General features: G+C 44.7%; 2 protein-coding genes across 2 annotated transcripts in view; both read left to right on the top strand.

Annotated features, from left to right (window-relative positions):
* Window positions 1-13,894, top strand: part of SPEF2 (sperm flagellar 2) — a 39,398-nt gene extending 25,504 nt beyond the window's left edge. The window contains exons 9-14 of the mRNA XM_028748516.2: window positions 365-457; window positions 1,703-1,882; window positions 4,023-4,265; window positions 5,391-5,513; window positions 12,771-12,921; window positions 13,653-13,894. Coding sequence (XP_028604349.2) covers window positions 365-457; window positions 1,703-1,882; window positions 4,023-4,265; window positions 5,391-5,513; window positions 12,771-12,872 — 741 coding nt within the window. The 3' untranslated portion in view covers window positions 12,873-12,921; window positions 13,653-13,894. The remainder of the gene's footprint in view (window positions 1-364; window positions 458-1,702; window positions 1,883-4,022; window positions 4,266-5,390; window positions 5,514-12,770; window positions 12,922-13,652) is intronic.
* An 8,679-nt stretch (window positions 13,895-22,573) lies between these two features.
* IL7R (interleukin 7 receptor) overlaps window positions 22,574-27,377 on the top strand; it is a 28,077-nt gene continuing 23,273 nt past the window's right edge. Inside the window, exon 1 of the mRNA XM_077936430.1 lies at window positions 22,574-22,914. Within this exon, the coding sequence (XP_077792556.1) occupies window positions 22,821-22,914 (94 nt within the window). The 5' untranslated portion in view covers window positions 22,574-22,820. The remainder of the gene's footprint in view (window positions 22,915-27,377) is intronic.

The following is a 27,377-nucleotide window of genomic DNA, read 5'->3' as shown; positions in this document are numbered from 1 at the left end:
TAAGATGGAATAAGGAATGGTAGTTGTATTTAAATATCTGAAGAGCTGCCGCATGGTAGACAAGAATTGTTCTTCGTTGCTCCAGAGAACATGACTGGAACCAACGGGTTAGCGGAGAAGCAGATTTGGCTAAACATTCAGAGAAACATCATAATTGTAAGAGTTGTTCAGCAGTGGAACAGACTACCTTGGTATGTGGTGGTGGGTTATCCTTTGCTGGAGATATCTGAACAGGGGTTGAACAGACATTTCTCAGGGATGCTTATAGATTTTGCCTTTTGCATTGTGGATCCTGCAGTAATCAAGCAGTTTGGGCTAGTTGACTTACACAATCCCTTTCAACTGTGTGGTTCTGTCATTCCAGGTCGGTCTGTGGTTTAAAGGCAGTGAAGATTTACCCGTTCCAGAAAGCCCCACAGAACCTTTTCCATTTAACCGCCAGGAACACCTTATAAAAGTAAGTGGGGGGGGGGGGGAATCAAGCCAAATTGAAGTTAAGCACAGTTAAGACCAGCCATTTCAATGTCCAGGAAATCTCAATTTTAATAAAGCTCAACAATTTTGCCACCACCACCCCTCAAAAAAAGCTCAACTTTGCCACCATCCAAGATCTCAGATAGAAATGTCCTGGGTCTGTTATCTGGAGATACTATGAATTCAACCTGGGACGTTCTACATGTAATATGAGTGCTCAATCACTGAACCATTTGCCTTCTCCATTCTGGTCAGGTGGTGGTATTTAACTTATATGTACGTCTCTTGCCACCAAAATAATAATAATTTGTTCACTGTAAAAAGCAATAACAAAGGTGCCCCTTTTTCTGCTGAGCTGTGAGATCCCTCATCAGGATTGGCTTCCTAAAGAGGAAAGAGAGCATTGCAAACTTACCTCTGGGAAAATATTTTTCTCTACAAAATGCTTCACATCTGTGTGGCTTAAATCTCACAGGTCTGTTTTTAACCAGCTTCTTATCCGAGGGTAATAGTTTGCACTGACTGGGGTGCATATTGGGTTTTGATTCCAAGTTCTTTCCTGAACTGACAACCTACATGTCTGACACAAAAAGCCCTGGAGAGGATCAAAGGGCCTTCTGTCCTATATTTTCACACTTTGCTTCTCAAAAAATAAAAAAGACTGCCCATTGGTTAGGAAGGGCCATAACTCAGTGGTAGAGCATATGCCTTGCAGTCAGAATGTGTGAGGTAAAACCCCTGTTGTCCCCTGCAGGATCTAGGAAACCTATCTGCCACGCCAGAAAGCTGGTGCCAGTACAGTACAGACTTAGATTGAATAGTGATGTGATTCCTTTGTTCTTTGTGTAATTGTATAACACAAAACTGACAGAACTAGCACACAAGGTAGCCCAGCCATACAGGCAGAAAGCTAAGCCAGCCATATGGCCAGACATTTTAAGATTTGTTCCAGAATTTCCCCCCTTAAGTTTTTATACATTCCTGGTTGCAGTGGCAACCACATTGCCCCACCTGAATGGAAAGTGGACGTCAGTATGAAAATACCCAACGCAAAATTGCTGCAAATCACTGCATGCACATTACAACCACACAAAGTTTTCCCAGTGCAGAGATGTTCCTCATTGCTAAAAGACTTGCAAAGTGGTTCGGACATTGCATGTATACTTGGATAGATTATTCTCATACAATATCCTCTACATCAATTAACTGAAGCATGTTTCTTTTACAGTTTTTCTTTTCTTTATTTGCTGATCCTGAAAAAGACCCTCCGCAGCTAAACTACACGGAGATGCTCCTTTATTTTGCATCCGATCCTGATTCTGTCGATGGTGTCTATCGGGCCCTCAGTGTCGCAACAGGGACACACATTCACAGGGAAAAACAGGAACTCCCTCCTGTTCCCCAACGGGTAAATGTGCTGTTGATCTTGACAATAATTTAGCATTCTCTGGTGAAAATTGAATTTCTTATTCCTTAAAGCTGGACTGTTATATTGTTTTCATTTCAATCTACACTGACTGCACCAAACTGAAATGAGAATGCCAGTTCTGCAGATTTTTCACTTAATCACCTTTTCTGTTCTGTGTTGTTTCCACACTTACTCCTCAGTCTGGAGTTGCCATCTTCTGCTCACTCACTTTCTCTAGAGCAGTGTTTCCCAACCTTGGGCCTCCAGCTGTTTTTGGACTACAACTCCCATCATCCCTAGCTAGCAAGACCAGTGGTCAGGGATGATGGGAATTGTAGTTCAAAAACAGCTGGAGGCCCAAGGTTGGGAAACACTGCTCTAGAGAATCAAGATGATGTTATTGCTGATGCCATTGCATCCTGAAGATTCCTGTGCAGTCCCTCCCATTCTCCACTTTTTAGAAAATTGAAATGCAGTTTGTTTGTTCAGTCAGCCTGTCCATTGTGGGCTGGTCAAGTGCTGTGGATGCTTTTCAGGGCCGTAAATGCCTTTAATTAAAATCTGCTTGCAAGCTCTGCCACCCTTTGGTCTTTTCTTGCAGCACGTGGCAGTAGAATTGTTGCTAAAGAGCCTCTTTAATTACTGCTTTCCTCTGATGTTTTTTATTTTTTAAATACTCTTTCTTGGATAATGAAATTGTACTATTTCAGTAATATAGAAGAAAAGAAGAAAGTGGGGGGGGGGAGGAGAAACAAATAATGACGTCCTGGCAGCAGAAGTTGACGCCATATTCCTTACTAAAAGTTACTAAAGAGTTCGAAAGTGCTTTTGATGCCTTTCAGAATCCCACTACATGTGTCTGAAGGCCATGGCATGATGCGGACATCTCTTCTGCTGAGAAATGTCAATTGGTCCACAATGAAGCAGCTACATTACTGGCTAGGGTTGCGTTTAGATCTCTTTTACATGTCACATAACCTCTGTTTTAAAACAGCCACACTGGCTGCCAGTTCATTTCCAGGCCTAATTCAAGGTGTTCACGTTAGTGTTTGAAGCCCTAAACAGTTTAGGCCTCCAATATCTGAAAACTGTCTCCCTCCCTACAAGACCCTATTGGGTGCTAAGATTGGCAGAGGGGGGCTCTCTTGGTAGTTCCTCCGCCCTCAGAGGGTTGGGGGAGACTTTCCAGGATATAATATTCCCTGTGGGAGCCCCTAAATTGTAGAACACTGCAAAGAGGTGCATCCAGCACTTTCATTGTATAGCTTCTGGAAAATGGTGAACACACACACACACACACACATACATACACACACACATGGACCCATCTAGTTTTTGTGGTTGCAAATTGTTTTAAATTGGTTTTTATATTGTGTTTTCATGTTGTAATCGCCCTGGGACCTTAGGGTGAAGGGTGGGTGATTAATAATAATAATGATGATGATGAAGAAGAAGAATAGTTTCCACTATATATATTAGGAGGAAGGGATGATTCAGCCTGATATTTCTAATCAGATTAGTATAATAGAGTACATGCCTTTCTTCAGGAACCACTGAGAATCTCAGTTCTGCAATGCAGGCCAAGCTTTTCTCAATAGACTTCCTAACAAACTTACAAAACTACAGTTCTTGGGATCCTCACCAGTTAAACCATTTTAAAACTAGTATAGATTTCTAGTGATGGTGCCAGTCTTGAATGCCCTCCCTAAAGAAGTGCATTAGACCCTGGCATTACAAATTCACACAACTTCTGAATTTTGCAATGCAGATCTACAAGCACACAATATTTATGAAAATGCATATATCAGGGGGAAATATCATGTATATTTCGTGAAAAAAGTAATATGTTAGTGAAAAAGGCATACAAAAATGAATTATATCAGGGGAAATTGCTCCAAAAAACATTAGCCAAAACTCCTTATAAAACTTTGTTAATAGGAGAAATTTGCACAAAATTCTAATGAATTTTTATGAAGGCTATCACAAATTGTAGCAGAAGGTGGCAAACTGAATTTAAGATTAGAAAAATGAGAAACAGAGAGAACTGAAATGGACAGTTCCTTCTTGCCTTAGTAGCCACCAAGCTTAATCATCTAATCATTAGCAAGCTATTCTAATCTGTCACACTTTCCATCCCCAGTTTGTTCCTTCTTCTGAGCAGCTGATAACAAATGAGGGACAGGATGAGCAGGAAGAGGAGGAGGCTGCTGAGGAAGGTGAAGAGGAAGAAGAAGAGAAGGAAAAAGAAGAGGAAGCCGAGTCTTTCACCAATGAAGGAAACATTTCTCTGGATACACTACTCAAAGTGTTTCAGCATGAAACAAACAAAGCTGCCGACAACCACAGATTTAGTGGTTATATGAAACCAGAGGATACTTACGAGGTTGGTTAATTAGCAAAAGGTTCCAATGCTTGTTTAATTAATCTAGTATCCTACTCTCGTCCAGAAGCTCGTTGCAGGTAACGTGTCACTTATTACAGTTTTAAAGATTAAGCAGGATTGCTTAACTTTTGTCAACCAATAGCAGCCCAGTCAAAACAGCCTTCTGCTGCTTCTGAAATATGACCAGGCTAGGGCTCTCTTGGGACCTCCAGAGATGGGGAGATCCATAAATATAGGAAAACTACACAAACCAGTGTGTGTCATGTAAGATTACAGAATTCCAAGTATCAGGTTGTCAAACGCTCACCACAGACAGACAGCTGGAAGCCCCTCAGGCTGATTTGTGAGGAAGGGCGGGGTGTAAATTAAATAAATAAATAGACTTTAGTCTACCAACTTTAATCAAGATGTGGTAAGAGAGTTTCCTCACAGTTTTACTTTTAAGGAAAATAGCACAGTTACCCTACAGTTACCCTACCCTACAGTTGCCCTGAAAAATGTTGTCTCTCTCCACGGATGTCTCATGCTATGGCCTTTAATCTGAGTGTACAGTATAGCAGCTAGCATTGTGAGACTGGAAGTTACCAGTTCCCTGAACTTGAGCACAGGCAAGCCACAGCCTCAGACTCCTGAACCTGCAGCATGGGGATAATGCTAAGGACCTAACGAACCTGTTGTAAAGATTACTGGGATAATGCTTGTGACCATCCTCATGGCCAAGTGTTAGACATTTGAAGCACTCTCTATAGTTGCTAAACCTGACTGCCCAACCGTTGCATAGCAAAATAGAGTCACAGCCCCCCAGGCCACTGTCAGTAGAACAGAGCAGTCCCCGTGGCCATAAAGGATGTTTGCCACCAAGCATCACAGCGACTTCCTAGGAGGGAGGGTAGTAGGGAAATCAGGGCTGGCAGCTCACCATCAGAGCCAATCTGGTGGTCCTATCAGTGTGCCCATTGCCTTGTTCTTCCCCTTGCTGGTAATCTGCAGCAATGCTGCTGCGGGGAAGCCAGCGTTGAGGCTCTGTCCCACTCGGTGTGCTGCTTCTGACAGCATTCTGATTGTTGCTTTCCAAATTGCTACACTTTCCTAATACAGTAAGCCATTTGTTATGTTCCCTTGAAGCATTTCATTAAGGTATACCGGGATCTTGGATCCGAAGATCTGACGCCCATCCCAGTGGCGCTTCTTTTGCAGCACCCCTTCATTCAAGACTTGATTAACAGCTACCAGCAGTACAAGCTTCACGTAAGTATCTATTTCCCTGTAAGTACACAGGGATCCGGAATGTCTTGTCTTTCTCTTTTACATTCAGGAAATACAAAGTGCTGTGAAGTGAAAACAGACCTCTTCATTTACAGAGTCCCTAAATACAATTGCAACAACCATTTTGCTTGGAACAGGGAAGAGAGGGCATTTACTGGGGCTATGCTGAATGTTCTGCAACAGACAGCTCAAAATTGGCACATGGTTTGGTGGCCCGTTTGTTCCCTTGGTTGTTGTTTCTCAGTGCCATTGGCCCTCCTCCGCTTCCTCATTTGCCCTCACTGACCTTCTGTGTAGATGACGGTCGTAATCAGCACTGGTACCATTCTTGATACCATCTTATCAGATAATAGCATTGTGACATCATTGACAACATTCATATGAGTTATCGCTGCTCAGTTAAATTAAATGGCAATGGGGGCAAATGTGGCATTTAAAAACCACAAATATTTTTGCAGAGGGTGTCCAGAATTTCCCAAAACAGGAGAAAAGTTCTCGGTCAGGGAGAATGAGGCCAGAATCTTCTCATTTGGAGTCATTACTACTTGATGGTCAATGGATGTATTCTGGAAACACACATACAAAGAAGCATGTCCTTTCCCCACACACTTTCTCATCAAAGATGGAGGTGCATATTCACCCACTGGACATTCATCTACTTTCATGAGGACTGGAGATCAATATATGTATCTCCCTACCCCATAACATAAAATTCCATCCCTTGCTGCTTCTAGAAAATATTTAAAATAACCTTGAAGAAGACAGCTGCTAGGGAACCGTACATCATCTCCAAATTTTGCATGCATGATATACAGAACAGGAGACTATGAACCAACCTCCACCTTCCTCACTCTGTATCCTTATACTTACTGCTGATAAATGGTGACAATCTAACAAGTCATTTCTTTATATTGTTTTGGTGCCCTTGAGCTTGGGAGGGATCAATGGTTTTCTTTAGGTTGGGGAAGCCCACTATGACAAAGTGAAGAAGAAGAAGAAGAGTTTGGATTTGATATCCCGCTTTCTCACTCCCCTTAAGGAGTCTCAAAGCGGCTAACATTCTCCTTTCCCTTCCTCCCCCACAACAAACACTCTGTGAGGTGAGTGGGGCTGAGAGACTTCAAAGAAGTGTGACTGGCCCAAGGTCACCCAGCAACTGCATGTGGAGGAGCGGGGAAGCGAACCTGGTTCCCCTGATTACAAGACTACCGCTCTTAACCACTACACCACACTGGCTCTCTAAGTGTTGAGAACACATCATCCTAGATAGCCCCAAAGCCTGCAGCTAGTCCTGCATGCTGGCAGTCAGGTTCAAGGTTGAATGTCTTTACGTCAGGTTCCAAGGTGATAGGTATTCTGCACCCGCCTCTCCCAAGACTCATCAAATAAACAGCAATGCAAAAACAAAACAAAAGAGAGGTTTCTTTTCAAGAAGAATAAAACTGCACGAAAACAAACCCCATAGAGCTGTGTTATTCTGAGATCACTTGTGAGATAAAAGGAGCAGAAGCTAACGGGTGTGGTTTATAAGGTGGCAGCATCTCCACTTGTGAAGCAGATAGGGAACCAGAGGAGAAAGCAGCGTTGCTGAGTAATGTCGCACGTTGCTCCTTTGTGGATGAAGTGCTTGCTTCTAAGCAAGACTTCGCAGCTTGTGACCCAGCCTAGAAGCTATATAGTTGTGGCCTTGCTGGCTGGCCTGGGGCTTGGCAGACCCAGGCTTTTGAAGCCCCAGGCAGGCACCACAACTATTTATTACCCCATATTAAATATTGCTATCTACGTGCATGGCACTTTGCAGAGGGCAGGCATGACTTGCTTACGCCCCAAGGGGCTTATCGTCCAAGGTAGATGCAGGGAAACAGCAGAGGAAGGTGGGAAATGGAGTCTTAGGGGGGCAGAGGAAGGGGGCGGTGGGGGCAGTCTGCCCCGGGTGTCATCACTGGGGGGGGGTGACATTCAGCACGCTGCCCGCCCATGACTCCCAAGCCTACCCTGAGCCGTCGGGGAAGGGGCGGAGCAGCGCCGTGTTGCCGGCGGCCTTCCTCCCTTCCCCCTTTGTTTTGACAGCTCGGGGGAGGCTTGGGAGTTGTGGGCGGGTGGCGAGCCATTGCTGCCCACTCCCGGGCTGCTTCCTGGGGTGGGAGCCTCCCTCGAGCTGTCAAAGGGAAGAGGGAAGGGAGGAAGGCTGCTGGCAAAGCAGCACAGCTCCCTCTCCCCCCAGGAAGCAGCCCTCCATGGGTGGCTCGCTCCGCCCCCATGCGCAGCGCACGCCTGGGATGCTCGCCCCTCCCCTGTAGCCCTGCCCCTGGGTGCACAGCATGCCGGAGAAGCTAGCTCCGCCTCTGAGGAAAAGTAAACTAGGAGGTGCATCAAGCCCCATGTTGGGCTCCTTTTTTTTTTACTTTTTTTTTGCAAAAATTTTATTAGTTTTTACAATATCAACGACAAACAAAAACATAAAACAAACAAAACATAACAAACATAAATCATAACCTTATTGAAAATAACAGTTATTTACTTTGTAAAATGACTTCCTCGTTTCCCCTTAGTTGAATTTCATTGCATATCCTTATAGCGGTTTTCCAAATCCCAATTTTAATACCCTTTAAATTAAACATTAACATCTTTAAATCTTCTCCATGTTAGGCTACTTTTTGCCTTGGTGGGTCATAGTCTGTGCAGGCTTTTAAGTATAGAGACGAAGGATTCTAAACCAGTTAATCAAGCAGTTTATAATTATTAGTGGTAGTATTGCTGGTGGTGATGATGATTTTTTATATCCCACCCATCTGACTGGGTTAACCCAGCCACTCGGGGCGGCTTCCAACAGAATATACAAATATTGTATACAATTTTCCTGTACATCCAAATTCTTAGACTGTCCGTATTATGCAATTGCTTCATTGGATACAACTCATTATTTTTACCGTTCATCATTATTTCACACCATATGCAATTCAAGACAGCTGGTCGCTTGTAGTTCACCCTTTAATTTTTTTTTCTCTCTCCATTGCGTTGGTCAGTACAACAGACCTTCCTTGATATATATCTGTGTTCCAGATCATTTTGCAATAATGGCCCAAACCTCTTTGGTTTCTAAGGAATCAAGTGTATCCTGTATAGTACAGGCAAATAATCGTATTTAAGCAAGTTTAATTGTTTGAGATTTCACAGCAGGGCAAGTCTGATTTTTCACTAATGTGTCTATTTACTGGGTTTTTGGGAGATAAGCTAATGAAATGTTGATTGTATGTATCTGTCTCTTCTAGCATCCTTGAACTGATAATGATTTACAGCCCTCCATTGGCTAACATTTTCCTTTTATGTTATTAGTACCATTTCCTTCATTTTCTGGTAACTACAGTGCTATGAATGCATGGGATCTAAGCAGCATGAAACGCTTCTATAGCTGGAGTGCGGCATTTCTGCTGCAATCACTGGCTATATCTATGGGCTCATCCAGACTTGCCCTTGCCCCTCCACTTTCCCCCTGGGAAATCAATTGGGATTTCTCTGGATTGACACCTGAGACGGTTTATTGCCTAAATAGTGGGTATTCCCAAGGAAAGGAGTGGGACAAGGGCAAAACCACTCAGAAACTTGCCTAGAAAGTGTTAAACAAATGGAAAACCACTTGGACCCATACTTTCTAGGCATGGGACAAGTGGAGGTGTGGTGAACCCTATATTACAACAACAACAATATCAATAATAATAATAATAATAATAATAATAATAATAATAATAATAATACCCCTTCCATCTGGATGGGTTGCCCCAGCCACTTTGGGTGGCTCCCAACAGAATATTAAAAACACAATAAATCATCACACATTAAAAAACACCCAATACACGGCTGCCTTCAGATGTCTTCTAAAGGTCAGGTAGTTGTTTACCACTTTGACATATGATGGGAGGACATTCCACAGTGTGGGTACCACTACTGAGAAGACCCCCTGGCTGGTTCCCTATAACTTCACTTCTCTTTCTCCAACTCTCCCCCCCCCCCATTTTAAAAAAATGGACTTGGTTTGGTGCCCCATGATGCAACCCACGTCTAAATCAAGTCACAACCCACAAGTATAAGCAAATAGTAAAGGTAAAGGTACCCCTGCCCGTACGGGCCAGTCTTGAAAGACTCTAGGGTTGTGCGCCCATCTCACTCAAGAGGCCGGGGGCCAGCGCTGTCCGGAGACACTTCCGGGTCATGTGGCCAGCGTGACAAGCTGCATCTGGCGAGCCAGCGCAGCACACGGAAACGCCGTTTACCTTCCCGCCAGTAAGCGGTCCCTATTTATCTACTTGCACCCGGGGGTGCTTTCGAACTGCTAGGTTGGCAGGCGCTGGGACCGAGCAACGGGAGCGCACCCCACCGCGGGGATTCGAACCGCCGACCTTTCGATCGGCAAGCCCTAGGCGCTGAGGCTTTTACCCACAGCGCCACCCGCGTCCCTATAAGCAAATAGGGTTGCATCCAAATTTAGTCCTACTCAGAGTAGATCTGTTGAAATTAAGGAACTTAAACTAGTTGTGGACATTAATTGGAATGGGTCCACTCTGAGCAGGGCTAACTTTGAATACAATAGATAGTTCTATTTCAGCCCTTGGTTAATGGCATCACTCTTCTTTTAATGATATTGCTTTCATCTTGATATGGAGATACAACTCAGGGAAGCGTGTCCTCTTACTGCTGAACATTGAGGCACTCCTGAATAGCCCTCCAAGTATCCGCAGGGTTCCCTGGAGCTGAGTGGGGAGAAACAACAGATCTCGTGGAAATTTCTTAATCCCTTCCTTCTGGGAGCTGTGAGTCACTCTGAAGGTTGTTGCAATTCCTCATTCTTAAGGGGCAGTTCCTTGAAGTGGCATTTTTCTTTGAAATCAATTCCTCTCAGTTCTGAGTCACAACCTTGAAAAAGAAAGAGAGGGAGAGGGAGGGAGCATTCACTGTTCTGTTCTTTCTGTGTGTCAGAAGTAGAACGTCTCGTGCAGGTACTGATTAATAGATACTAGTGTGCGAAATAGCCTGGGCCATAAGCTTGCCCGGGGCACACATCTGATGAAGGGTTAGTAAGAAATCAGTTGTACTCTTTTGTATCATTTCTAGCAAATTTCTGTGGTGCTGCATGACAAACACACGCACACAGTTCTTTCTGCTCCACTCACTCTCCCTTTGATGTGCATCAGTGTACAATAGACTCCGGAGCTTTCGATTTGTCACCCAGATACATCCACGCCCCTCTTCCTCTGCTCTTTCCCTTTGCTCTTGCATCCACAAAGCCATCCTCTCTTTTCAGGGCTTGCCCAACACATTTTGCTCCCTCAGATAAAGCAGCAAGTGGTTCTTCCCCCTTGCCAGCAACTCAAGGTACATAGTACTAGGGACAGATGGGCAGCTTCCAGTTTATACCTAGACCTTGCCTTTTGGTGTGCCCCCTCCAACGAGTTATGGAGAACGGCAACATGTGAACGGGCCTTTTCAGTGGTGGCTCCTCCATTGTGGGATCCTCTCCCCAGAAAAGTATTCCTGGCACCATCACTATCAACTTCCAGGCCCCAGGCTGAGACGTTCCTGTTTACCCAGGACATCCCCCACCCCTTCACTGGGATCATATTCTATGATGACACTGCCTGTTTGGTGTTCATCATTCAGGGTAGGGTAGCATTTATCCTTGTTTATAATATTGTGGGATGAGCACTTACAGTCAGTAATGTTGTTTTATGCCTTTGGGTGTTTGTTTTCCATTCTTGTGGGTGTATGCTTTTCTTTTCTTTTTACAATTGTAAGTTGCTTCAAGGCTTTTCTTTAATTTTGCACATAGTTTAGAAAACAAAACACAGTAGGGAGAACTGTTGAATCACATATTGATGGATAGTAGATATAAATAATATAAGTGACTAGTATATCTTATACTTCACATGAGGAAAACAAATGCAGGAAATGAGCTAAAAAGAAGGGGAACGGGGTGTGCATCAATATAGCTCTGCAAAAATCCTATCATTTTCACATATTCCATATATGCTGTCAAGGAGTGTGGCAGCCATGCCCTATTCATAACTTCAAAAATATCTCGCCAAACTGCCCAAAAGTCTTCTGGCTTAGTCCTACCAGACAAAAGTCTTAGGTGCCATGTAAGCATTTCCTGTATAGCTATATTCCTGATGTTAGTCCACCCTTTCCCAGTGTTGGTTCTTCCACTTCTGAACCATGGTAGTTCATTCCAAAGGCACTAATAATAGTAATAATAGTGCCTTCAGTTTTATTTCCTCATTTCTACTGTCAAATATTGATAATAGTGCCAGCTGGGGTGTAAGTTGAACAGGTTCTCTAAGAATATTCCTTTAGATTTTTTTGTAGTAAGATAATAATAATAATGGGACGCAGGTGGCGCTGTGGGTAAAACCTCAGCGCCTAGGACTTGCCGATCGTCAGGTCGGCGGTTCGAATCCCCGCAGCGGGGTGCGCTCCCGTTGCTCGGTCCCAGCGCCTGCCAACCTAGCAGTTCGAAAGCACCCCTGGGTGCAAGTAGATAAATAGGGACCGCTTACTAGCGGGAAGGTAAACGGCGTTTCCGTGTGCTGCGCTGGCTCACCAGATGCAGCTTCGTCACGCTGGCCACGTGACCCGGAAGTGTCTTCAGACAGCGCTGGCCCCCGGCCTCTTAACTGAGATGGGCGCACAACCCCAGAGTCGGACACGACTGGCCCGTACGGGCAGGGGTACCTTTACCTTTAATAATAATAATAATAATAATACCCAGGCAGAGGCAATGCTGCAGCCCTCTTAGAGCAGTCGTTCCCCTTTCCGTTCCCAAGATCCAAGCCTACATCCCTTCCCTCCCCATTCCATGAACATGGCTCCTGACACACAAGCCAGCCTGCTGCATCCTTTGCCTCTTCCTACTCAGCCTCCTCCTTGAATTTTCAAACCCACACCAACCTGATTGGCAGGCCAGGCCTCCCAGTGACCAGCAATGGAGCTTGACCTCATGTTCCAGGCCAGTCTCCTTCTCCACTGTCCATCCCGCCCCCTTTGTGGCCACCCCCTTCTACGATTCATGTGCATTATTATTTTATCGGCCTGTGCAATTCTCCACTGGAGCCCACCCTGCGCTCATCAGGTGAGCCTTTGGTTCTGCACCCAGAGAAAGTGGTTGGATCCAGCAACTACCACCCCCAGGAGGAGTTTTGGTTGGTTGGTTTTTTTCCTTTCGTTTACCTGTTTGTTTTTTTACAGACAATTTACGGGCCAACTGGAATGCCCACATGGCCCAGGCTCAATCTGGCAAGGTGGAGCAGATGGAGCACACTGATGGCTGTGCTCAAAGGGGGCAAATAATAGGATTTACCCTCACAAGTAACAACTTCTAAAATATGAACTAACAAAGGTAGAGTTATTGGCTGGTTGTTCCACACAACAGCCTGTTTCTGTTTTGTTTTGTTTTGTTTCGACATCGTGACGTTACAAAATTGTGACATCGTGAAATTAATATTATTGGTGGAGGAAATGCATGTTGGTTTGGAATTCAGGTAACATAGAGGCTAGATAAAATAGAATCTTATAACTCTGATTCGTAACTACTTTTCCAGTTGTAAGCCTTTACATAGTATTTGGAGTAAGGTGGTTTGTGTCCTTGGGGGTACCATGGTATGTGTGTATAATTGTGTACCAATAACCATTCTGTATTACCCAAATCATTTTTGGTAATAGAGAATGTTGATAACTTCTAATTTTGTAAAAGGGGGTGCAGCCATGTTCCTTTAATAAATTATATGTTGCTAGCATTATTTGAAAAGTTTTCAAATACCTCTTAGGTGTATTCCAGGGATCCTTACTCCAGTGCTAAGTTTCCTACCATAGAGGAAAGTTTTTTGCTAGTTTTCCATTAGTTAAGTATTAGCCTGATGGTTAAGTATTAACTAAGTATTAGCCTGAGTGTTAAGTATTAGTTAAGTATTACCCTGAGTGTTAAGTATTAGTTAAGTATTATCTATTCTTTATGTAGATCAACATGTCTATTTTTGATTGCTGAATAAGAGGACCTACTTCAGTAACCTTCAGCAGTCAGCTGTCTGTATAGCGACTTCCTTCTAACTTATTCTTTTCTTATTCCTGTAGGATTTTAAATTGATGCTGCAGACAGCGGACCAAGCACATCCAAGTGATGGAGATACCGCTGTCATCCCAAGTTAAAATATTATGGGGTGGGGAGGCTCTCTAATACAACAAAAGCATTTCCAAATGCTTTCCTGAATTTTGGGGGTTGATCCTTGCTCTGTTGTGGAACTCTTTACTTCAGTTAGCATAGTAATGTTTTGTATTCACTCTATTTTAAATAAAAGTCTATTTCAGCAATACAATGCTAACGTGATCTTAAACGCTCGTGGCCAGAGCCATTTCACATGTCATGCAGTGATAAAAACCCAGGTGAGCCCAGCTTTGGCGGGATATAAATAAAAAAATTTATTATTATTATTGGTGGGGGAGCTGCAAGGAAGCCTGGCTTCCTAATGAGTCACTAGTATTCATAAGAGTTAATAGTTATTGATTTATATACCACTGGGTTAGTTGCCATTAACAGCATAAGAACAATTTTCAATATATAGCCACCCAATGAAACCATTTCATCAAAATGTTAAAATAAACATCCACATTTATCAAAAAGTACAATAAACATGCCAGCTAAAACAGTATAACATTTAAAACAGTTGCCCAAAAAAGCAATTAAAACAGGAGGCTTAAGCCTGGAGATCAAGGGAATGCTTGTCTGCCAATACCAATGGGGTAGCATTTCACAACACCGATGTCACTAGTGGAAAAACCCACCTCTGTCCTACCAGTCGGCATCTGTCTGTCTCAGGAGACAATGGAGGAGGGCGCCTTTGTAGGTGAGGTCAAGCTGTTGGACGGTTGCAGCACCTGTTGTGGTTATAGAGTGCAGGAGAGACATGTTTTGTTGCAACTGGGGCAGATGAAGGCATCCAGTTGTGTTGCTGCAGATGCGCCATGGCGTTTCTTCTCTCTGCGGTCCTCCCAGCAGTCATTCCTCCTCTGGTCATTGCTATAGACGCACAACCTGACTTACTGTGGTCATCTGCAAGGGATTCCCACACGACGGGGTTAATGTTGCCAGTCCACATGCCATGTTTGCAAACATCTTTGTAACACAGAGTTGGTCTGCCAACAGGCCTGGTCTTTCTGCTACAGTCAAAATGAAGAAGGGGGGGGGGTACTCACTTAGGACCACCCAGTATTCTAAAATACCATAACCTTTAGCTTTTATCCAAAAGGTGGCAGAAAAACCAGAAAAGTGGTTTCTCGGAGTTGGGCCCCACTTGTGGAGAGTGGAAGGGTGAAACCAAACTGCTTGCCTTGGTTGTTGGGTCAGCTGCACTTTGCGCATAACAGATGGATATTAAAACTCGCATCATCCGTGTGTGTGTTCTGTGTTTTTGAGCCCAGCTTGTCCCCTAAGCCCAGCTTTCCTCCGTCTTCAGTGTTTAAATGAGAAAAGTATCTGTTTTTGCAATGATTTGGTAATCGTCTTGCTGATTTGGCCCTGCCCTGTGATTCTCTTTTTGTTTCAAAGGTGAAGATCAAATTCAGAAGGTTATATTTATCCTCATGGGTTGTTTTTTTTTAAATGCAATTTTCTTTGTATGTCCGACAACTTTTTATTTTACTGTGGGTACTTATGGGAGAACTCTCACCCAAGCTCAGATCAGATTGGTTCAGACTAAATGAATCCATTCAGTGTCCATTCAGATGATAGATGGATACCATTGGATTTCGCCCCATGGTTTGTCATTTATGGCTTTAAATTGGGGCAGAAACCACATTGTTCTCCATTCTGCTTCATTCAGCTGTACCCCTAAGCCAAGACTCCCAGACCATCTTCAGAACTTCACCACACTCATATTTGCTTTAAATCATCAAATTAGAAGTGCTGGAAGTGACACCTCTCATTGTCTTCAAATTGTCTGTGCAGAGTTGCTCAAAAAAAAAATGTAAATTATTTCACTCACATCCTCATGGGCTTCCTGTAGGTTGAACACTGTGAAACCCAAATCCTGAACTAGAAGAGCCATTGATCCAGAAGGCTCCTGTTCGAATGTGACCCCAATTTCCTCAAGAGGACCACAGCAAAAAACCTGGCCTGGGCTCCCTCATTTTTCCTTCCACACACACTTCCAGAACTAGAAGAACTGGTGTTTTATTAAATTTTGCTCTAATTCAGGCTTGCACCAGAACTTCACTCTTTTAAAAGCTATTAGATTCCTTGCTCTAGCTTGAAAGCGGGACAGGTACAGACTGGCCTACTTTGATCTAAGGATGTAACAATTCTTAGCCATAAGATGACCTAATTCAGATCTGAAATGGTAGATAAATGTTGTCCTCATTCTGAATGTGGCTGCGATGTGGCAGTTCGTAGCCATACAATGACCTAATTTTCATCAGATATAACTAGAAATTGTTGTCCTCTGACTCTGGCTGTGCATGAAACAAGTTTCCTGCACTCCCCGCTTCCTTACTTTTTGCTGCCATCACCAGTCCTCTCACTTTTAACACTGGCAATAATCCATTTTTATAAAGCAACATATAGTTTTGATTTAGATCCTCTAATTCCTCCCAGGAACTCAAGTTGCTGTATATGATTTCCCCCCCACACACACACACACATTTTATCCTCGCAACAACCCTGTGATCTTCCTGGTTCTGGTCCCGACACATTCACTGGGTGAATTTCAATTTCTCTCTGTTTCTCATTTCCCCCCATCTTAAATTCACATGGAGGAACATTTCTGACATGACGGGCCAGATCTTTATCACACACCCATGCCAACTTGGACAGGTGCGTGGACATCCACCTGTCAACCACCTGGCATCATACTGACATCAGGTGACCAAAAGCTGGGTGTTCCCAACCACTTGTCAAAGTTGACCATCAGGGGTTGGGCAAAGGGTCTCCAGACCAATGCAGCCACCAGGATTGCACTCTCAGCTGACCAAGTGCAAGGCCCAATCCTACTAGCAGCAGAGGCCGGCATCACCAGTGCATTCTGAAGCAGACACCTACAGCCAGCTGGACTGAGCTCAACCCCTGATGTCACTCTCAGGAGCTGGAGTCATGCGCAGGGTCAGCAATAAAACAATAAAGCACCTGATGTCAATGAAGTCAACTCTCATGGAACTTTGAAGTGTCAGGCATAGCCCTATTGGCTTTAGCCCAAACGTAGCAGAGTTTTCCTGCACAGCGAGGAAGCTAGTTGCGGCAGTAATGACTAGTCAGCTAGACTCAGAATAACTATTTACAGGATTTATTAAAAGGAAAAATAAAACCAGCAGAGTTTCTGCATACAAATAAAAGCAAAATAAATCCTTTCTTTCTCTCTCTCTCAAAACCATACACAGCACTTCTACTCCTAACACACCTCACATCAAACTGCTAGCAATCCCTAGATAACAGAGCAGAGTGCTGGTCGTTAACCAATCAGCGTGAGTAGTTTCTAGGTCAAGCAGACCTGGGCTTTCTGCCAAGAGTAAATTGACACTGCCCTGAGTTAATTGTGCGAAGCTAGAATCTGCAAGTTTCCCATGAGAACCAATTAACAGAAACTGAACAAACTCTTCATTCAAAGAAACAAAACAAATCACAGCAACTCTTCCCAGTAGGTCTGGCTCCAGTGACGCAAGGCTGAAGGGGTCCACCTTCCCATTTCTCTCTAAAGCTCCTTCCCCAGTTCCTTCCCCAGCAGCATAAGGCTCCATCACCTTGTCTCTCATTCTTCATTTCTCTGCATGCTCTGGGAGCCGATGGGGGAGGGGAGCTGGTTGTAGCAGGAGTGGGGAGAAGCTGCCTTTCCTTGACTATGCAGCCCTCCTTTCCTGCCTGCTAAACCTGATGGCAGGTTTATAGGCCAGAAGGACATCTTGTATATACTTCTGATTCGACTAAATAATCTTTCCCCGCAGAGGTGTGTCTGGCATCATCACTGTATAGCTTATGCTCTGTGCTGAAGATGCAACAACAGGCCTTTGACACCTGAGATTCATCTCCTTCAGCACCCACCCTATTCTGATAGCGAATTGTTTTAATTGATTTTAATACTGAATTTTCGTATTGTCATAACACACCCTGGGACTTTATGACAAAGGGCAGATAAGAAACCCAGCTGATGAATAATAAAACAAAAAACAATGATATATGCTATTTTCCCATTGAAAAGTGCCTTTCCGCCGTGGATTTTACCTGTGTATCTTTTCCCCAGGAGGAATGACATGCAGTTGGGAAATGGCGCAAGCAGAAAGTCCCTCTTCCTGTCTTCCACAACGACTTCGTCGTTATTATTGTTTGAGGGGCAGCAGGTTAAATCTAAAAAAGAGAATCAGAAAACTACATGGAGCATAGTGTAGCTTTGTAGCACTATCCTCAGATAAGTGAATCAAAGTTTTGAAAAAGTTTCATTCTCAAACTTCAGGGCATCTGAAACAAAGTACAGCTTGTTTTTCTCTATCACCCATAACATCTAATTTTAATCTCTGCCAGCCCAGCTTTTAGACTGCTTATAGAGGTGTGTGTGTGTGTGTGTGTGTGTGTGTGTGTGTGTGTGTGTCTTTATGTGTGCGAGTGCACGCACAGAATGTGACGCTCTTGTCTGTGGTTGATACATTTGTTTACAATTGCCTTACCAGAAGAACCACTGGCGCTCATTAGCAACATTTTACAGACGAGTGCAGGGTAAAAGTCAGTGACTGTGGCTTATATGTTTCTCATGTAGAGCAGAATGTGTTCCTCAGCGTGCATTTCATTGGCTAAGGGGGCAGGGAGGCAGAGAGCACCAGTTTTCTTAGAGACATTTCAGGTAACTAGGAGTCTTCAGAATTATTTTAAGTCAATGTGCAGAAGTCAGCACACCTCACCTCAACAGCTATGTTCCTTTCTTCTCCCTGCCCATTGTTTCTCCTATCTTTCATCCACCATCACCCTAAGACTCCTCCCCCAACTCCCCTCCCCCATGTCTTCAGGATCTCTCCTTTCCTATCTTCAGCTTCCTACCCAGTCTATGGGCTTTGTTTTCATATTTCGCTTTTGCATGTGAATAAATCATTGGGACGCGGGTGGTGCTGTGGGTTAAACCACAGAGCCTAGGACATGCTGATCAGAAGGTCGGCGGTTCGAATCCCTGTGACAGGGTGAGCTGCCGTTGCTTGGTTCCTGCTCCTGCCAACCTAGCAGTTCGAAAGCACATCAAAGGGCAAGTAGATAAATAGGTACTGCTTTGGCGGGAAGGTAAACGGCGTTTCCATGCACTGCTCTGGTTCGCCAGAAGTGGCTTAGTCATGCTGGCCACATGACCCGGAAGCTGTACGCCGGCTCCCTCAGCCAATAAAGCGAGATGAGCACCGCAACCCCAGAGTCAGCCACGACTGGGCCTAATGGTCAGGGGCCCCTTTACCTTTAAATCATCAGGAAAGATGAAGAGGTTGGTGTGTGTATTGCTCGATATACCACATCTCTCTGCGACATTATTAAGCATGTGGGGTAATTTCAGCAGAACTGCCTGCAAGAGACAAAAGCGCCATGTTAAAGCAGTTATCCTTAGCAAGAGGTATCCTCTGCCAGTTCTAAATCACAGATCCAGACATGTTTGCACCAAAAAGAAAGGCAACAAGCATCTACCATATTGGTTTCCCTATGCTTGGAAAACCCCTTCCCTGGTCACCAGTATTAAATGCAAAACAGGAAGAAATGTCTGTGAAGTGATGCCCATCTAGAGCACCATACTGAGAGCACCATACATTGGGGGGGGGGGGGACTGACAGCAGCTAACCCCAAACCCACCAATTCTTAAATGGAGAACCAAAACTACCTAATAGGAGCTGACATAGGAGATGCTTCCATATATGAGAATTTCCTTGGGAAAGTCCTCTCTCTCTGCGGTGGCACCCAGACTCCTTATACTCATAGTGTTTTGGTTCCTTTCTCATCTTTAGGCTGCTCACGCTCTCCTTTTTGGGAGTCAGCGATTCACCTTATAGTTACATGTGATTAAGTGGTCACAGAGCCTAGGACTTGCCAATCAGAAGGTCAGCGGTTCAAATCCCCATGACGGGGTGAGCTCCCGTTGCTCAGTCCCTGCTCCTGCCGACCTAGCAGTTCGAAAGCACATCAAAGTGCAAGTAGATAAGCAGGTACTGCTCCGGCGTGACGGTAAACGGCATTTCCGTGCGCTGCTCTGGTTCGCCAGAAGCGGCTTAGTCATGCTGGCCACATGACCCAGAAGCTGTACGCCAGCTCCCTCGGCCAGTAAAGCAAGATGAGCACCGCAACCCCAGAGTCGGCCTCGACTGGATCTAATGGTCAGGGGCCCCTTTACCCTTTACCTTTATGTGTGATGTATCAGTTAGAGTTTCACACCAGGACCTGGGAAACCAGAGTTCAAATCCTCACCCCTCAGTCATGGAGCTCACTGGGCAGCCTTGGGTTGGTTATTGGCCACTATAGACCGTCTTGGAAATTTGCTTGTTCACTTTGCATTTGGATATCTCATAATTTTTGTACGCTGGTTCCTGAGATGGAGGAATGGTTTTTTATCTATATTTGGATACAATTTGATGCCATTTTGAATCAAAATGGTGGACAGAACCTTTCAAAACTGCATTGATTGTAAACATTGCACTGAGGTTTTAGTTTTCCGGCACCTGTGTCTGCGCAGATGCGATTTCCGGCATCTGCGCATGCATAAACATGATTTCCGGTGTCTGTGCATGCGCAGACGTGATTTCCGGCACCATAGAAGCGAGTCCCTGCACTGCGCTGTGCCGGTTTAGTGCAGCCCGTGGGGACTCATTGAGTGAGCGGCTCATGGGCCGGTTAAACAACCCCTGTGGGCAGCTTGTGGCCCATGGGCCTTAGGTTGCTGATCCCTGGTTTATTGTATAGTTTGCATTCTATTCTTAAGGGGAGAGGGGCAAGGCTGCCTGGGAGTGGGCCCCAGCCAACAGAATGTGTGATGGGCTCTGTGGGGTGGTGAATGCTTCCCTCTGTGAGGAAGCCTTCCCAGACCCACTGAAAGAGATGATCATTAAACCACTAATAATAATAATAATAATAATAATATGGCTATCGCCCAGTCTCAAATCTTCCATTCTTGGGCAAGGGATTGAGCAGGTGGTTGCTGAACAACTCCAAGCACACCTGGAGGATGTGGACCATTTGGATCCCTTCTAATCAGGATTCAGGCCTCATCATGGGACTGAAACTGCCTTGGTCACACTGGTCAATGACCTCTGACGGGCTAGGCACAAAGGTCAAAGCTGTTTCCTAGTTCTGCTGGATCTCTCAGCGGCCTTTGATACAATCAACCATGACATCCTCCAAACCGTCTAGAGGGGCTGGGAGCTGGGGGCACTGTCATACAGTGGTTCCGCTCCTTCCTCCTGGGCCGTGTCCAGAAAGTGGTGTTGGGGGATGTGTGTTTGGATCCCTGGGCTCTCACTTGTGGGGTGCCTCAGGGTTCTGTCCTCTCCCCCATGCTTTTTAATATCTATATAAAGCCACTGGGAGAGATCATCAATGGGTTTGGGCTGGGTGTTCATCAGTATGCAGATGATGCCCAGCTCTACCTCTCTTTTAAATCAGAACCAGTGAAGGCGGTGAAGGTCCTATGTGAGTGCCTGGAGGCGGTTGGAGGATGGATGGCGGCTAACAGTTTGAGGTTGAATCCTGACAAGACAGAAGTACTGTTTTGGGGGGACAGGGGGCAGGCAGGTGTGGAGGACTTCCTGGTCCTGAATGGAGTAACTCTGCCCCTGAAGTACCAGGTGCACAGTCATTTTGGACTCACAGCTGCCCATGGAGGTGCAGGTCAATTCTGTGTCCAGGGCAGCTGTCTACCAGCTCCATCTCAGATGCAGGCTGAGACCCTCACCTGTCCGCAGACTGTCTTGCCTGAGTGGTGCATGCTCAAGTTATCTCCTGCTTGGACTACTGCAATGCACTCTATGTGGGGCTACCTTTGAAGGTGACTCAGAAACTGCAATTAATCCAGAATGTGGCAGCTAGACTGGTGACTGGGAGTGGCTGCTGAGACCACATAATACCAGTCCTGAAAGACCTACACTGGCTCCCTGTACATTTCCAAGCACAATTCAAAGTGTTGGTGCTGTCCTTTAAAGCGCTAAACAGCCTCGACCCAGTATACCTGCAGAAGCATCTCCACCCCCATCGTTCAGCCCAGACACTGAGGTCCAGCTCCAAGGGCCTTCTGACAGTTCCCTCACTGCAAGAAGTAAGGTTACAGGGAACCAGGCAGAGGGCCTTCTCAGTAGTGGCGCCCACCCTGGGGAACACCCTCCCACTAGATGTCAAGGAAATAAAGAACACTCTGACTTTTAGAAGACATCTGAAGGCAGCCCTGTTTAGGGAAGTTTTTAATGTTTGATGTTTTATCGTATTTTTTTTAAAAAATTGTTGGGAGCTGCCCAGAGTGGGCAAGGTATAAATAATAATATTTTGTTTGTTTGTTTGTTTATCATTATTTATTATTATTAATTACAGAACTAAAAAAAATGAAAGAAGAATATTGGTCTGGTTTCTGAGGATTCTGTTGATGTTCTTTCCATCTTTGGACCACCTTTTTTTATTCCTATTTAAACTTTCTTTCTTAAGATATCAATGCAGTTGGGCAATGAATGCTCTTTTCATTACCAGAGGACAGGAGCGTTCAAGCGGGAGAAACTGCTTTGCTTATGCAGCAATATTTGCCATGGTTTCATAAACACAAAGCAAAGCAACATAGCAGCTGTGATTTTATGCGGGTGTTTAAAAAAAAATCAACCGGAATACCCCTTAAATGCACCTACCTACCTATTTATTTATTTATTTATTTATTTATTTATTTATTTGCTTGCTTGCTTGCTTGCTTGCTTGCTTGCTTGCTTGCTTGCTTGCCAGTGCATCCATTGGCCCACGCTGCAGTCCTGACCCTGGAATTTATGTTCTGCCTCTAGTGCAGAACCAGGAGGTGATGCTAAAGCTACGGGCGTGAATCTGTAGACTGTGGTGGTATCTTTTCATCTGATTTCCCTCTACAAGAACACACTCCTTGGTTTCCTGTTTCGCTCTGTGCCCACTTGTCTCTGTCTCTATGTTTCCCCCTGCCTGTGGTTTGCCTTATCAAAGGCTTCTCTCTAAGAGCGAGGATATAAAATAGCAAGCAAAGCTGTTTCTCCGCCTTTGTCTCTCTTTCACAGAAACAGGGGAGAGAAGAATGTGAAGTCAGGATGGCCGCTGCAAGCCCGGCGCTGTGTGCTTTCTTCTTCATTCTCCTTCCTGCCATTGCTGCTGAAAGTGGCCTGGAAGACTATTCAGGCTCTGGTGAGTCATCTCATGCTTTTCTCTAAAGCGCGGAATAATTCCGAAATTCAAAATTCAGAGGATGGCGGTGTTTCAGTTTCCATGTTGTGCTGGAAACTGTGAATTCGTTGGGTTCACCTTTAAATGTGGATGGAACTGGATTGCTTCTTCCATCCCTACTCTAGAAGGTTGTGTGTATGACTTCACTCTAGTATGCCATTCCTGCCCCACTTGGTGGCCCCCCTGCTCATTCTAATTGGTGGGGCCTGGACTTCCACCCCACTGGGAAGGAAAGGAATCCAGTCACCCAAAATGTAACCATTAACAAATTTTGTATCTTAAGCTGTAACTTATCCCAATGGTCAGTGCTATTTTTTCTAGAAAAAGAGGTGTCAGAACTCACCGTGAACGCCTCCCTTGTTATCTTTATAATGCCAATGGTACCCACCTGAGAGGTGCCGGAACTGAGTTCCTGTGAGTTCCCGTTGGGGGGAAGCCATGCCAATAGCTTGGCTATGCCAAGCTGCCACAGAGTGGTCAGATTTGGGGCAAAACCCTCTAATCCCCAACAAATAGGGCACACAGTTTTCCCCCCTCCTTGACAGTATAATTTTCGGGGTGTTCACACACTGACATTCAGCAAATATACAATCTCAGCGCAAAAGTCAAGCTGTGCTAATAAACATGGGTACTCTTTTACCCATACAGTGGTACATGTGTAGAGACATTTGTGTTCAATGTAAACTGTGAACAAGCCTTCTGGTACTTGTTTTACCCTGGAGTTCTGCCAGAAAAGACCAGACTTCAGCACTTCATGAATAAGCTTTCATAGAAAGCTCCAGCCTTCTAGCTGAAAAGCTGCCTAGTCAGACCAACCTTTCTAAAGAGCCAGGAACCTGCAGCCTCACAGGTTTAATTGGACTCAAGCTCCCATTAGCTCCAGCCAACATGGCCAAGGCTCAGGGGTGATAGGGCTCTGGAGGGCCACAGGAAAGAATTAGTGGCAGCCAAAATTCCCATGACGTTATTTAACCTCTTTGATAACCTGAATTCATGTCATCCTTGTTAAGACTGTTGTTGTTGTTTAGTCGTTTAGTTGTGTCTGACTCTTTGTGACCCCATGGACCAGAGCACGCCAGGCACTTCTGTCTTCCACTGCCTCCCGCAGTTTGGTCAAACTCATGCTGGTAGCTTCGAGAACACTATCCAACCATCTCGTCCTCTGTTGTCCCCTTCTCCTTGTGCCCTCCATCTTTCCCAACATCAGGGTCTTTTCCAGGGAGTCTTCTTTTCTCATGAGGTGGCCAAAGTATTGGAGCCTCAGCTTCACGATCTGTCCTTCCAGTGAGCACTCAGGGCTGATTTCCTTCAGAATGGAGAGGTTTGATCTTCTTGCAGTCCATGGGACTCTCAAGAGTCTCCTCCAGCACCATAATTCAAAAGCATCAATTCTTTGGCGATCAGCCTTCTTGATGGTCCAGCTCTCACTTCCATACATCACTACTGGGAAAACCATAGCTTTAACTATACGGACCTTTGTTGGCAAGGTGATGTCTCTGCTTTTTAACCAGGGGCAAATGAGTACAGATCTCCTTGTATCTATGACAGTTATATCAAAGGGCCAAACTAGATGTGGTATTTCCAAAAAGAATTGCTGTTACGCTTATTTATTTATTTTGCAAGAAAATAGCTGGTGCAGGGGAGTCTGAGCTGGATTGGGTGTGGAAATGGAGGCTTAACTTGGGGATGGGGATCCTGTGGCTCACCAAATGTCATTGGACCCCAGTGCCATTAGCCCCAGCTATAAACCCAACTGGAGGGACGCAAGTTCCCCAACCCTCCTTGAATCTCCTTCCCACCCACCTCCGCTGTCCCAATCCATCTTGGCCCCACACCAACTATTTGTTGTTTTACATCAGCTGCATAAGGGCAACTAAGTAGGTGGCAAACTCTGGGCCCAATTCAGATGGACATCATGTCCAGTTTGGCCCAAGGAGGTGCAGATGTTCTCATCCCTTGCTAAGGCTGTTGGTCCTGGTACAGCTTGGTCTGAAACGCCAAATCCTCCTTTTCTTGTGTGTCATGCTATGTATGCTGCAACTGGTGAGTTGCCCTTGATTTGCCATGAAGTGTACAAATGCACAAGCAATGCAGATTGCTCCCAGATCAGACTATAGGCTGATATAGCCTGGTGCTGTGTGTACCAGCTATGGGTGGATGAATCTATCCCCTTTGATATTGCCATGTTTCTAATTTTCCCTTTCTAAATTTGATTTCTCCACATTCCCGAAGACATTTGTCAATTATTTGTCATTGTTGCTTTTTAAAAAAAAATCCTCATGAAAATTCATCAGCATTTTTAGTGCTCCTGATGAACACATTTTCCTATGCAGTTTTGCCACAACTTTGTGCAATCAGTTTTACCTAATACAGTGCATTTTAAAATAATATATGACCTGTATGCACATTTTTATCAAACATATGCATTTTAATGTTCACATTTTCTTACTATGTGCACTTTTGCGCATATTGGTTGAAGATCAGCTTTGAAAAATTCAAGGAAGTGAGACTTTCGAAGGATATTTGTGTTAAGTCCGAATTAAGTTATTTCTCGTTCAAATGCAAAAAATAAATACGGTAAACTTTCTCTCCCATTCCCACTGGCTGCAGCTCTCAAGGGACCTCTCTGGCTGCGGTCTTACCTGCTTCCTTTTAACAAGCAATGCCACTGTCATAACCTGGGACCTGCTTACCATGCTGCTTCAGCCAAAGTCCCACCTTCCTCTGAGGATCCCAGTCCCCTTCTGTATCTGGTCACCATAGCACCTATCCAGAGGTGGGGACCCTGTGGGAGACAAAGTCCCATCAGACTACAGCTCTCTTCAGCCCTGGACAGCTTAGCCAATGGTCAGGGATGATGGGAAGTGTAGCCCAACCACATCTGAAGGGCCTCAGGTTCTCCACCCCTTTCTCAAAGCTTTCAGATTAAATTAGAGGTAGGGAACCTAACACCTCTCACACGTCTTTACCATGTGGTGCTGAACTTGTTAATGCTGTGAATTAAAAGATGATCAACAGTGCTGTGCAAACATTCTAGAAAACATGCAAACGAAAGGTGTAATGCAATGACAATGAGTCATTGAAAAAAGATCTGTTGTTGAAAGTTCCCTTGCTACTCTCAAGTGCCTCTTCTAGAGGGAACACGTTGACTAAGAGAGAAGTGGCTATGCACCCCACATCATACCAAAAGCTGGTGCCTTCCAGATGTTTTAGACTACAATTCCCATCATTCGTAGCAATCGGGCATGCTGACTGGGAATGATGGGAATTGCAGTCCAGAACATCTGGAGGGCACGAAGGTAGGCTGTAACAGAGGATTGTCCTCTAGCTGAAGGACTGTCAGGGGATTTAGATTTACCACTCCAAGTCTGGTTTGAACATAAAGAAGCATAAGAAGCAAGAACAGGAGGCACTTTGAAATTACCCCAAGGGGTGGCAAGCAGACAGGGGAAGCACCCAGTTCCCCCCACTAGGGTAAGATGTATTGTATTCCTTAGAATCTTCAGAAAGATTTGCTTTGAATGTCAAAGACCCGGTATGGGTTTCCTCAAAAATGAGTCATGCCAGACAAATCTCATTTCTTTTATTGTTAGAGTTACAAGTTTGGTAGATCAGGGGAATGCTGTGGGCATAATATGTCTTGATTTCAGTGCGGCTTTTGACAAAGTCCCCCATGATATAAATTATATTATTATTTTTATAAATTAGTGTTTATACATACAAATTAGCACATGCAAATTAAATGCACATTAGTGCCTTGCCCCCCCTCTTTTTTTGGCAGTGCATAAGCGGCTATCCACACTACCTCCCAGCCTAGCCCCTTTCCAGCAAGCAAGCAGTAAAATTTGCATTTATGTACTTATTGAAATATGCATTTCCCACACTTTTTTTTAAAAAAAGAGTACAAAAATTTAAGAAGAGATAGGTCTGCAGAAAGAGTGAATTGGGTAGACTTGTCTTTAAATGTGAACTGAGCTGGATTTCATCCCCATCTCCAGCTGTGTGCCTATGCTGGATGCTAACAACATCCTCCCCTCCCGCCGCCCCATACCATGGAATTTGGCGGGGCTGGGAAGGGTTAAGCGCAGATGCCGGCACACAAGATTTCATGTTAGCTCAGCAAACGCTCAAGGCAAACATGTGATTCTGCCAAGATTCAGGTAATCTGGTCAGAGGGCAACCTTGGCCCCCTGCAATCTCAATGGATATTTCTCAGCTTTCCACCACCACCATCTATAAGAAGGTAAATACAAAATGGAACCATGGACCATCAGAGAATGCAAACAGAAGGGGGAGGCTGAACTAAAAAACTAAAATATTAACGGTATATTATCAGAGTGCATTCCTTAAGAAGTACTTACAACTTGTCAGACTGCAGTCTGCAGCATTCCTTTAATAGTCTTCTCTCCTCAGGCACCTGTGCA

This window comes from Podarcis muralis, chromosome 11 (assembly GCF_964188315.1).
Source record: "Podarcis muralis chromosome 11, rPodMur119.hap1.1, whole genome shotgun sequence".
Lineage (NCBI taxonomy): Eukaryota > Metazoa > Chordata > Lepidosauria > Squamata > Lacertidae > Podarcis > Podarcis muralis.
This window is presented reverse-complemented; position numbering and strand designations above follow the sequence as displayed.